General features: G+C 41.5%; 2 protein-coding genes across 2 annotated transcripts; one reads left to right on the forward strand and one right to left on the reverse strand.

The window, feature by feature from the left end:
• Positions 1-3058: 3058 nt before the first annotated feature.
• Positions 3059-3841, reverse strand: LOC145798953 (uncharacterized). The gene has a single exon (XM_082888410.1). It carries the CDS (start codon positions 3839-3841, stop codon positions 3059-3061), a length of 783 nt encoding a protein of 260 aa, XP_082744536.1.
• A 4045-nt stretch (positions 3842-7886) lies between these two features.
• On the forward strand, positions 7887-8951 carry LOC145798965 (uncharacterized). Its single transcript, XM_082888486.1, has 2 exons — positions 7887-8024; positions 8106-8951. Exons 1-2 carry the CDS (start codon positions 7887-7889, stop codon positions 8949-8951), a joined length of 984 nt encoding a protein of 327 aa, XP_082744612.1.
• The last annotated feature ends 4065 nt before the right edge of the window (positions 8952-13016 follow it).

Genomic DNA, 13016 nt, shown 5'->3' on the forward strand with positions numbered 1-13016 from the left:
GGTGTCCTTTTTAGGTACCTCAATATTCTGATCACCGCAGTCATGTGTTTTTCGGTTGGATTATTCATGAATTGACTGACCACACTAACAGAGAAGCTGATGTCTAGCCTTGTATGAGAAAGATAAATGAGTTTTCCCACAAGACATTGATATCTCCCTTTATCACTTGGTGTACTACCGTCACTTTCTTCCAGTTTGATAGTTGTGTCCATAGGTGTTTCTGCCGGCTTGCATCCTAGCATCCCTGTTTCATTCAGTAAGTCTAGAACGTATTTACATTGTGAGACTACTATACCTTTCTTTGACCTAGCAATCTCCATTCCAAGAAAGTACTTAAGGTTTCCAAGATCTTTAATCTCAAATTCCTTTGTTAGGAATTTTTTAAGTAAGCCAATTTCCTCTTCATGATCACCTGTTAGAATTATGTCATCCACATAAACAATGATAATTGCCAATTTCCCTCCTAGGGAGTGCTTCACAAATAATGTATGATCGGATTGACATTGAACAAAACCGTACCCTTTCATTGCCTTAGTGAACCGTTCAAACCAGGCCCTGGGAGATTGTTTGAGACCATACAAGGATTTTCGGAGTCTGCAAACTTTGTTGAAATTTGATGTCGTCCCAAGTCCAGCAGGAATGTCCATGTAAACTTCTTCCTCTAAGTCACCATTGAGAAAGGCATTTTTCACATCAAGTTGGTGAAGTGACCAATCGAGATTAGCTGCCAAGGATAAAAGTACACGAACAATGTTGAGCTTGGCAACTGGAGCAAAGGTTTCTTGATAGTCAATGCCATAGGATTGGAAGAATCCTTTGGCGACCAACCGAGCTTTATAACGTTCTACATTACCATCTGCTTTGTGCTTTAGTGTGAAAATCCACTTACACCCAACTGGTTTCTTACCTCTTGGAAGATCAGTAATTGCCCAAGTACCATTCTTTTCCAGAGCCCCGAACTTTCTCATTGACTGCCGCCTTCCACTTCTGATACTTGAAAGCTTCCAGAATATTCCGAGGAATGGGTATCTCCGTGATGCTAAAAGTGAAGGCACAAAACGAAGGTGATAGCTTATCATAAGAAATAAAGTTCCCAATGGGATGCTGAGTACATGATCTAACTCCTTTTCTCCAAGCTATGGGCATATTAAGAATACTATTTTCTAACTCAGAATTATCAGTACTATCTGTGGGAGGAATATTGTCACCTGGAATGTTGCTTGGATTAGAACCCGGTTCAGCCTCATGGGATTGTTGAGAAAGTGCTCCTTCCTCCGTTTCCTCTTGGATGTGCTCATTATCCCGCAAGTCAACAATGAACTCAGAATTTTCGGCAGGTGAAGATTGATTCAATGACTCAGGAGGTATGGGATTTTTGGTGGTGATGGATGGCTCACTAAATGACTCAAGGGTCCAAAATTGATATTCCTGGGTTGGAGTCTCCCCCTGAATAACGATTTTAGGGTAGTAAGACTGGGTTTCAAAAATGTGACATCCATGGAATTATAGAATTTGCTTGTGACCGGAGAGTAACACTTATACCCTTTTTGATGTGACGAATACCCAATGAAGATACACTTGAGCGACCTGGGATCAAGTTTACTTCAATACTGTTGATGGATATGAACAAAGACAGAGCACCCGAAAATTTTTGGTGGGATGGTGGAGATGAGGCGAGTAGTTGGAAAGGATTTTAGGAGAAGTTGACAAGGAGTTTGGAATTGTAGTACCCTAGATGGCATCCTATTGATAAGGTAGGCTGCTGTAAGAACAGCTTCCCCCTAGAAGAATTGTGGAACATTTGTGGAAAACATTAGCGATCTAGCAACATCTAACAAATGCCTATTTTTCCGTTCAGCGATGCCGTTTTGTTGTGGGGTGTCAACACATGAACTTAAGTGAACTATCCCTTCTTTTGCTAAAAATTCTCCTAGAATGGAGTTGAAATAGTCCCGAGCATTATCAGACTTTAGAATTTGGATTTTTGACTGGAATTGTGTCTGAATCATAATTTGAAATTTTTTGAAGATTTGGCTTGTTTCAGATTTGTCTTTCATGAGGAAGACCTAGGTTAATCTAGTATGATCATCTATGAATGAGACAAACCACCTAGTACCAGTTACATTTTTTATTCTTGATGGACCCCAGATATCACTATGAATTAGTGAGAATGGACGAGACACTTTATAGGATTGAATGGGAAAATGGGACCGTACATGCTTAGACAATTGACAGATTTCACAATCAAAAGGTTTTGGAGTTTTAAATAATGAATGAAATAAATCTTGAGATACATAACATTAGGATGACCTAAGCGATAGTGCCACAACATAATTGCTCTATCGTTATTTTGACACGAAATCGAAAAAGAACTACCATGAATTGCCGTTTGAGGTTGCTCCTGTGGATAGTGGCGTTCCTTAAGGATGTAGAGTCCAGAGCATTCCTCAGCATTGCCAATCGTCTTCCCCGAATCCAAATCCTGAAATTCACAATGAGTGGAGAAAAAATTAGTAACACACCTCTTTTCCTTAGTGAGTTTACTAATTGACAATAAATTACAGTCCAAGTTAGGAACAAGGAGAACAGAGTTGAGAATAAGATTCCTAGACAGCACAACTGAACCTATACTGGCAGCCTTTGATAGTGAACCATCTGCTATTCGGACCGTTAAATTATTTTGGCATGAGCTATATGTATAAAAAATTGTTGCATCTCCCGTCATATGATCAGATGCTCCTGAGTCCATAATCCAAGGTTTTTTACGTTTCTTACCAACGGTAAAGGCGTTCAAAGAATTACCTTTGCGAGCCAAGGTTCCGGATCCAATGATGTGGTTGGAAGACGAACCAGATTGTGACTGTAGTAGTTTCTGGAGCATCTCCATTTGCTCCTTGGTGAAAGGGCTTGCTTCAGGTTGTGGTGATAGTTCATTTGTACCTATATGATTACCTCGTCCTTCTTTCTCAAGAGGCCGACGTGGCTTCCAATCTGCTGGCTTTCTATGAATCTTCCAGCAAGTTTCTCTCGAGTGACCCGGCTTTCTGCAATGATCACACTAAGGCCTACCTCCTTTATTTTTCTGACGATTGTCAATAGGAGCGAATTGAGTCTTCAGAGCTGAGCTTTCTGCCATATTCAGTTGTTGATGGGAACCCATCATGAGTTTTTTCCGACTTTCTTCGCGACGGACTTCAGAGAATGCCTCTCTAAGGTTAGGTAGCGGTTTTACTCCCATAATTCTTCCTCTGATTTCATCAAGATTTGTGTTCAATCCTAACAAGAATGTAAACACACGCTTCCCTTCGACAATCTTTTTATACAACAAACCATCAACAACACACTGCCAGTTATGAACCTTAAACGTGTCAAGTTGATGCCATAGATGAGTAAGGGTATTGAAATATTTAGTTACCATAAGATTGTCTTGACGTAAATCGTGGAAGGAGCTTTCAAGCTGGATGATTTCAGATGTGTTTTCCTTGTCCGAAAACGTTTCTTTTGCCATGTCCCAGATCTCTTTGGCAGTATCAAATGACAGAAAATTTTCGCCAATGTCAGTGGTCATAGAGTTGATGAGCCACGACATGACCACGTTATTTTCAGCTATCCACCTTTTGTAGGTTGATGCTGTGGTTTCTGGTAGTGCTGAGGCTCCGGTGATGTAGTCGTCTTTCTCCTTTCCCCGTATAAACATTAATATGGATTGAGACCATTGCAAATAATTTTGCCCATTCAGTTTATGGGCGGTGATCGGAAAATGAGAGGTTTCCATTTGATGAGAGGATAAAGGTGATGAGATGATAATATCAGAAGAAGAGGAGGATGAGTCGATAGCCATTCCAAAAGCTGGACCGTATTTAGGCATGAAATAGAAGGATAGATTTGAGTAGAAGAGAGAGACAAAAAAAAATTAAAACAGAAAACTCGAATACTGACTGAAGAGGCGAAAATGATGAGACAGGATTACACCTGCTCTGATACCATGAAAGAAATATTGAGAGAGTGATTGAAAGAGCTAATACGCTCTGTAATTAAAAAATGTGTATTAAACCTAAAGAGAATGCTCCATTATATAGGAGAGCTGATATAACATCATTATGATACTACAGCATGAAAGAAAACATATAGAAATAAAAACAGCCGAAAGCGAAGCATCTGATGAGAAGGCACTACCTATACAACTAAGCAAAGCACTACAACTAAGCATATGATGGAGAAGCACTAACAAAGCATCTGATGGAGAAGCACTAACTAATATATATTAAATATATATTAATGATATAAGCATACAGATGGTATTATTATATTAACAATAGCTTGATTTCCAACAGTAAGCAATCTAAGGAATCCCCAACTCTCTTTTCCGATAGTGCTCTCTTCATTCTCCTTCTTCTTCTCCAAGTGTGATAACTTGATCATCGTAGGGTTTATTCGGCAGCACACCGCCGGGCAGCTCACCATCTTTCTGTTCCCAGGTTAAACAACGTTATGTGAAGCTTGGATTCAAGGAGTATGGAGAACTGAGAATATTTCACCGCCATATAGTAACTATCAAAATTATTCAAAACACCAACAGTTATATAACAAACAAATATAGGCATTGTGTTATTCAAATGATCACTGAAAGTAACTCTTCTAATAAGCATACATTTTATTTCTCTTTATACAAATGCAACCATACAGCTAAAATAATAACAATTAATTTCGGATGTAAATGCTGATAATAAAGCACAATTTAAATATGTAACTAAAATGTTTAACATCAAATTAGATCTGTAAAGACAAGGAACTAAATCACAAGTTAACTTAATTCATATTCTCCAATAGTCCCACACTTCTTGTTGCGATAACATAATGTTTTTTTTATTTTTTGTTTTTTTAAACTAAATCACAATAGCCGAACATGTTTTCTTTTGAAAACTGAAACGGAATTATAAAATAACAGACATTACAGTCACCTCAAATATGAAGTATAATTTTAGTCCAGACAACTAATAAAATAATAAAAACAACCACACTGTGTGGGTGATTTTCCGACCACACTGCCCGCTTAGTAACCAGCTGGAGAGCACTGGCAGAATAGATGGCACCTGACTGACCTGAAATAGAAATATAAGAATCCCGCGGTGGTTTCGACCACCCGGGGGCACTCCGACGATCAAGTCAGTATATCTCTCAAAGATAAATCAAGTACTAAACTCACAAGCTTGAGTATCAAAAGCATACCTTAGACCCATGGGGGTGTCTCTCTTTTATAGCCAATACAATCCTAGTCCCAATAGGAGCCTGGCCCTAATGGACTTAGGATTACTGCTAATCTGGGACTCCTAGTGGGATTAGGATAAACTCTCTAAGAGTCTTATCTTTACCCAAACTGAAGTCTTCTCCCAATCTAGGACTCTTGTCCATATCCAAGTTGAGTTCCCTCTTCATTCTAGGACTCTTGTCCCTTATCCGCTTATCTCAGATTCCGATATCTTCGGAGGCAACCTCGGCCTAGCCGAGATGACTTCGGCACAACGACCAAGACACGTGGCACCTCGGCTGACACGTCAGCGTCACCTTACCTCGTGTTGGTACTCAGAAAATATATCCCCACAACTGCCCCCTAGGTTCTATTACCTCGGTATCCTGAAGTAATGGAACCTATATCGATATTTCTTTCTGTATATTGGCTAAAAAACTCTTTAGCCGAGATCATTCATTTCAGGCCGACGTGTTCTCTTCGGAGAACAAGAACTCAAACAAATTCCCCCACGCGCATGAGCTGTCATGCATCTCTTCTCAACCGTTCCTCTTACGTGTTCTATCTTTATTTGCCCATATTTGTGACGCACTTGTAAGCCGTCTTTCATCCGTCTGCGCCGTCTGACGCACACGTTCCTCTAGGCGCAATAAATGCCCTGTTTTGCCACCGTTTCAAGTTTTTGATAAAACTTTACTTTCTTTCTTCGTTTCTTTACTTTTGCACTTGATTTTCTGGCTTTCTCTCTCTCTTAAACTTTCCCAAATCTGTCATTACTCTAGCTTCAAGCTCTACAACCGTCTTCATTCTTCCATTTTAGCGAAGCTTTCGCCGTTCCGTCGTGCCTGTAACCGTTGCCTTACCTTGGCGACTTTCATTCCGGCTTCATTTGTTCTAGTAAGCCTCTGTTCCTCTCATTCCCAATTTCTTCTATGTGTTTTTGTTTACTTACTGCCATTATTGCTCTGTTCAAACCTTTGATTTGCTGAACTGTTCATCTGGATGCATCTATTCCATGATTTCACTTATATTTTGAGCACTTGCATTGTTTCAACACTGTTCTTGACCTTTTACTTCTGTATTTCTTTCGCTTCTGAGATCCATACCCCTGTTCTTTGATTCTGAAACGTCGTTCTTTGTTTCTTGTTTTCCAAATTTCTGCCATTAAATTTCGCTTTCAATCTTTGCCTTCATAGACTTAGGTTTTGGTTTTGTCTATAGAACCTTTAATTTTTAGGGAAAACTGAAACAATCCTTACCAGCATATACCTAGGGTTTCGCCGAGGTCCCGATAACCCCTTAAGAGCACCTTCTGTCTGAAACCTAGCCCTCTGTCTTTAAGCCGACGTTATGGGTATGTGGAGACATAGGGTAGATACCTCGACCAAACTTGAGTACTTTAGGCAAAAGTTCTCTATTCCTGCCGACGTCCATCTGAGGCTGGCTGAAGATAACGACTCCATCATGCCCACAGATGAATCAATGCCCTTTCCCATAGTAACCTTTACTGAGTGCAGACTTCGTCTCCCACTTAACATTCTCTTTCGTGAAATTCTTCACTTTTACAAGTTGAACCCTATGCAACTTGCCATAAACTCTTATCGAGTGATCAATGGCATCATAGTTTTAGCTAGGCAGGAGAATGCTAGAATCACCCTTGCCGACATCCAGTACTGTTATACCATGTGCCCCCTTAACTTGAAGGAAAAAGGCTTCGTCTATTATCTTAAGCCGAGGTCCACTGAATTCAAAATCGTAGCCGACCTCCCAGACTCCAACAAGGGGGCTGGAGATGACTATGTTATTGCTTCGGGAAATTGGGAGTTTGGCGCAGACGAGGACGCCCATCTCTACCCTCTTCCTCGATCGGTTAAAGAGGGCAAGGGTAAGAGCCCAGTGTCAATACTTAGTTGTTTCTGTTCAAGTCTTCAATATGTTTATCTGTTTCTAATGTCTGTTTCTTCTTGCAGACGTTCATAAGCCACCAAAAGACTTTCGCCAATCCTACGTTCCCAGCAAAGACTTAAAGAGGCTCCTAGATCTACCAATCCAAAAGCGCAAGGCTCCACTGGTACTGAATTTTATTCCGTTGTACAAGTCAACACTGCCCGACATCCCAAAAAGAAAGAAGAAGAGCTTATCTCCTCCCTCTGCTACCACTTTACAAACCGCATCAACATCTCGGGCTGACCAAGGGTCAACCTCTGATCCAGCCGATCAACCATCAACTTCAGCTCCATACTTGGTCCCAATATCTGAAAGAAAACGTCGGCGAAGACTTGTCAAAACTGCTGAGATGGGTCGCCCGAAGCCTGTTGCCCAAGATCTCCTAGCCGACCTCCCAATTGATGCTGATGCTAAACTAACCCAATCTATGCCCCCACCAAAGCCAAAAAGAACCAAAAAGGCTCAGCCAAAGGCCAAAGTCACTGTAGTTGAGAATGAAGATGCTCTGCCAATTTCACAATTGGCTGGGAGTGAGAAGACTGTTTCTATTCCCACAAAAAGGTTGGCTGAAACACAGCCAGCAGAATCTTCAAAGTCAAAGAAAGCGAGGTCGTCCTCTGCAACGGCTTCGGGGTCCAAAAAACCCGACGTCCCCTAGGCCCCAAAGATTACTTTGGAGGATAGGCCAATCATGTATAGTGAAAGCGCCGATGACATTAATGTCGGCGTCGCCCTTAGCACCGCTCTTCTCCTTCCAGGGGACCTGGAGCGAAATGCTGAGTACAGTGAGTATGAGAACTACGCTTTAATGCTCCAGCACTCCGTTCAAGTAAGTGCCCCTACTTTGAACTTTTGACTTTCTTTTTGTTTCATACTTAAAATATTTTCTAATACTTCTGTTTTCTTTCAGGCCATCCAGCATGCCCATTCGTTTTCAATGCAATCTTTTAAGAATCGGGAAAGAATGACCGAGATGAAGAAGGAGTTTTCTGCCCTGGAGAAGACCAACAAAGGTCTTCAACTAAAAATGAAGAAGCTGGAAGAGCAGGCCGAGGCTGCAACTAAGGCCCAACAGATAGCCGAGGAAAAAGCTGAATCAGCCGAGGCCATAAGGAAGGTTGCTGAAGCCGAGAAGATAGAGGCCGAGGACAGAAAGGCCCAAGCCGAAAAGGAACTGCAGGAGGCCCTGGCCACCAAGGATGTTGAAATTAAGGAGGCCGATGAAAAGGCATACGCCCAGGGTATGGTTGACGTTACTGAAGAATACAAACTTCAGGTCAGGCAGGCATGCAACAGGGGCTTCTCCCTTGGGTGGATGTCCCTGATAAAGAAACTTGATCTTCCTACTGATTCACCCTTCCGCAATGTCGATGCTATCCCTCTTCCCTTCCCACCACCTCCACCTCCAAGTCAACCTGAGGATGCTTCTGAATCTGAGGATGAAGATGGAGGTGAGGACGAGGATGAGGCTGAAATTTTGGTAAGGAAACCTAAGGATGCTGCTGGGACCAAATCCCTTCCTTCAAGTTCGCAAATCATGGACTTAACCCAAGATGATGTAGGTGAAGGGGTTGCCAAGGAAACCACTCTAGAGCACGCTTCGTCCGACGTTCCTCAAATTGACAAGACTATTGATGAAACTCTTGCCGAGATTGATGCAGAACTTGCAATGGAGAAGGCGGCCGAAGTAGCTCTTCAAGAATCTGCAGAGGTCCAAACCAAAGTTGCTCTTGAGGCTGAGGAACCACAACTTTGATGTCTCTCTTTTCTTGTCTTTTGTACTTTTTTTTGTTTCCTGGACAATATAAGCTTCTTTACATGGCCGATATTCCTCCTGTTTTTGTTGAATGCTTTAATCTTCCATTTCTCTTGATTGCTTCTGCATGGTTTCTATACTTAGAATATTTTGCATGCTTTACATACTTCTTCCTTCCTTGTGCAATCTTCTCGGGGTTACACACCTCGGGTATAATAACTACAAAACTTTTACTTCGGCAAGATACTGACCTGCAAACTTTTCATAAATTTTAACAAGTATGAAACATATACTACTCGATGTTTATCTTTTGCAAACTTTTTCTCAAGTTTCAACAAGTATTTAAACAGTGATCTCGGTCTAACCTACTTGTAAATTGCTACAAATTTCAACAAGTGTTAACATATACTGTAAATTTTTCTCAAGTTATAACAATGATCTACTTGTAAATTGCTACAAATTTCAACAAGTGTTTAAACAATATACTTAGCTTTTACCTCAACCTGTAAATTGCTGCAAATTTCAACAGATGATCACATGTCGGCTTAGCATTATCTTGTAAATTGCTACAAATTTCAACAAGTTAAGCATCTTCTTTGGTTGGATCAACCTGTAGATTGCTATAAGTGTGCAAACTATAATCTCGACTTCACTTCGACTTGTAAATTGCTACAAATTTCAACAAGTGAAGAGAAACAATAATCTCGACTTAGCTTGAACTTGTAAATTGCTGCAAATTTCAACAAGTGAAGATAAGGAATCAGCTTAACTCCAACTTGTAAATTGCTACAAATTTCAACAAGTGAATTAAGGAATAATCTCGGCTTAACTTCAACTTGTAAATTGCTACAAATTTCAACAAGTGAAGATAAGGAATCAGCTTAACTCCAACTTATAAATTGCTACAAATTTCAACAAGTGAATTAAAGAATAATCTCGGCTTAACTTCAACTTGTAAATTGCTACAAATTTCAACAAGTGAAGATAAGGAATCAGCTTAACTCCAACTTGTAAATTGCTACAAATTTCAACAAGTGAATTAAGGAATAATCTCGGCTTTAACTTCAACTTGTAAATTGCCACAAATTTCAACAAGTGAAGATAAGGAATCAGCTTAACTCCAACTTGTAAATTGCTACGAATTTCAACAAGTGAATTAAGTGTCTCAGTCTTCTTTCTGCCCCCAATGTGAACCTGAGTTCTACTTGGGTTCTCATTATTCATGTCTCCAAAAACACCAATATGTAACTTTTTCAATCATATGTGTTTTAAAGAAAAGGGAAAAGATTTTATTGATGACATCGGCCAAAAATACTGCACATCTAATGATAGAAGAATTTCATATTACAAGTGTTCCAAGGTCTTGGCAGTGCTTTGCCCTCGTTATCTTCAAGCCGATAAGCTCCATTCCCTAATGCCGAAGTAATTCTGTAGGGTCCTTCACAGTTTGGGCCAAGCTTGCCCTCTTTGGGATCTTTCTTGTTGCCGACGACTTTTCTCAGGACTAGGTCGCCGACTTGAAAATTTCTTGGATTGACCTTCTTGTTGTAAGCTCTGGCAAGCTGTTGCTGGTATACTGCGAGTTGAATTGCAGCTTTCTCTCTTCGTTCTTCCAAAAGATCCAGATCTCGGGCTAAGAGTATGTCATTGGTGCCATTCTCTACTCCCTGGGTCTTGATCCCAGGGATGCCGATCTCTAATGGGATGACTGCTTCTGTGCCATAAGCCATGGCAAAGGGAGATTCCCCTATTGATCTTCTCGACGTAGTCCGATATGCCCAAAGCACGTTGGGCAATTCGTCTACCCACTTTCCTTTTGCTGCCTGCAGTCTTTTTTTTATCCCATCTAAGATTACTTTGTCGGATGCTTCTGCTTGCCCATTACTTTGGAGAAAACTTGGTGTTGAAAAGTAATTCTTGATCTTGAATTTCGCACAAAAGTTCTTGATGAGTTTGCTGTCAAACTGTGTTCCGTTGTCGGCAACTATTGCTCTTGGAATCCGAAATCTGGTGATAATGTTTCTCCATATAAAGTTCTTAACGTCCACATCTCAGATTTTGGCAAGAGGTTCTGCCTCTATCCACTTCGTAAAGTAGTCTGTTGCCACCAGCAAGTATTTTCTCTGCCCAGTTGCCTGGGGAAGTTGCCTAACAAGATCCATGCCCCATTGGGCAAACGGCCAAGGGCTGGACACTGGGTTTAGGTCAGCAGCTGGCTGATGTATCAAAGGTGCAAACTTTTGGCATTGTTCACACTTCTTCACGTAGGCTTCAGCATCCTTTTACATGTAGGGCCACCAATACCCCTGGGTAATGGCCCTGTGGGCTAATGATCTGCCCCCAGCGTGGCTTCCACAAATTCCATCATGAATTTCATATAGGAAATCTTCAACCTGCAAAGGGTGTACGCACCTTAAAAAGGGTCCAGTGAAGGACCTTCTATAGAGGTGTCCATCTGCTGTTAAACAGAATCTTGCCGATTTCAATCTGACTTTGTGTGCCTCCTTATGATCTTCTGGCAGCTTTCCTTCTTTCAGGAATGCAACAATTGCATCCATCCAGCTTGGCCCTATGTCCACACACATTGCTTCCTGTTCTGTGCTCTCTGGTTCTATGCTCAGGCTCGACATATAGTCAATCATAATTGTCCTTGTTTTTCCATTCTGCATTGAACTTGCCAGGTTAGCCAACGCGTCGGCGTGGGTGTTGTCATCTCGGCTAACTTGAAGTAGTCAGCAGTTCTTAAATAGGGCTGCCAATCTGATGACTTCTTTTGCATATGCCGATATCCTTTCGTCCCTGGCTGCAAATTCACCTGTTGACTGGTTAACAATAAGTTGTGAATCACAAAAAACTATTACCTCATCTGCTTCTGCTGCTGCTGCCAGTTTTAGCCTTGCAATTAATGCTTCGTATTCCGCTTCATTGTTTGAGGCCTTGAACCCCAAACGGATGGACTGTTCTATTATTTCTCCATCTGGAGATATCAGCAGTACTCCTGCCCCCGCTCCTTGTCTGTTCGAACTTCCATCAACAAACAGTCTGAATGAATCGCCGATGTAGATGCTGCAGGGTCTGAATTTTTCCTTCCTTTGCTCTTTTGCCCTAGGCTGAGATTCTCTTTGCTTGCTAGGACAATGCTCATCCTCGCTCAATGGAGCCCGATGTCTGATGGTTTCGGGTGTGAATTCTGCACGAAGTCGGCCAAAACTTGGCCTTTAATTGCTGTTCTCGGCCTGAACTCCAGGTCATACTAGCCCAGGGCTACTGCCCATGTTGCTATCCTTCATGTTAAGTCTCCTTGTTGCAACAAGGACTTCAGTGGGTGCTCTGTTAGGACCACAATCTTGTGCGCCTGAAAGTAATGATTCAACTTCTTTGAAGCCATTAGTAAGGCTAGCATTAATTTCTCCAGTGGTAGATACCTTGTTTCTGCATCGGCCAAGGTTTTACTTATATAATAAACAGCCTTTTGCTCTCCTTTTTCTTCTCGGATTAGTACTGCATTGACTGCGTGTTCTGAAACTGCCAAGTACAAAAACAGTTCTTCCCCTGGTTCTGGATTTGAAAGAACCGGAGTTGTGGTCAAGTACTTCTTCAGGTCGGTTAAAGCGGCTTCGCATTCTTCTGTCCACAGAAAGTCTGTGGCTTTTTTCACCAAGTTGAAGAAGGGTCTACACTTATCTGAGCTTCTGCTGATGAATCTGTTTAGGGCTGCGGCCCTTCCAATAAGCATCTGAACCTGTTTTGCCGACGTCGGGCTCTTCAGCTCTAGGATGGCCTTGATTTGGTCTGGGCTGGCCCAATGCCCTTTCTTGTTACCAGATACCCTAAAAACTTACCTGATCCAACTCCAAACGCGCACTTTGATGCGTTGAGTCGGAGCCGGTATGTTTTGAGTATATCAAAGACCTCTTTTAGGTCGGCAAGATGACCCTTAGATTCCTTGGTCTTCACGACCATGTCATCGATGTAGACTTCTACTGTTTTGCCAATCAGGTGCTTGAACATCTTTGTTACTAACCTTTGGTAAGTTGCTCCGGCGTTTTTCAACCCAAAAGGCAT

The sequence above is a fragment of the Camellia sinensis genome, chromosome 1 (genome assembly GCF_055761805.1).
Source record: "Camellia sinensis isolate YWXY chromosome 1, ASM5576180v1, whole genome shotgun sequence".
Lineage (NCBI taxonomy): Eukaryota > Viridiplantae > Streptophyta > Magnoliopsida > Ericales > Theaceae > Camellia > Camellia sinensis.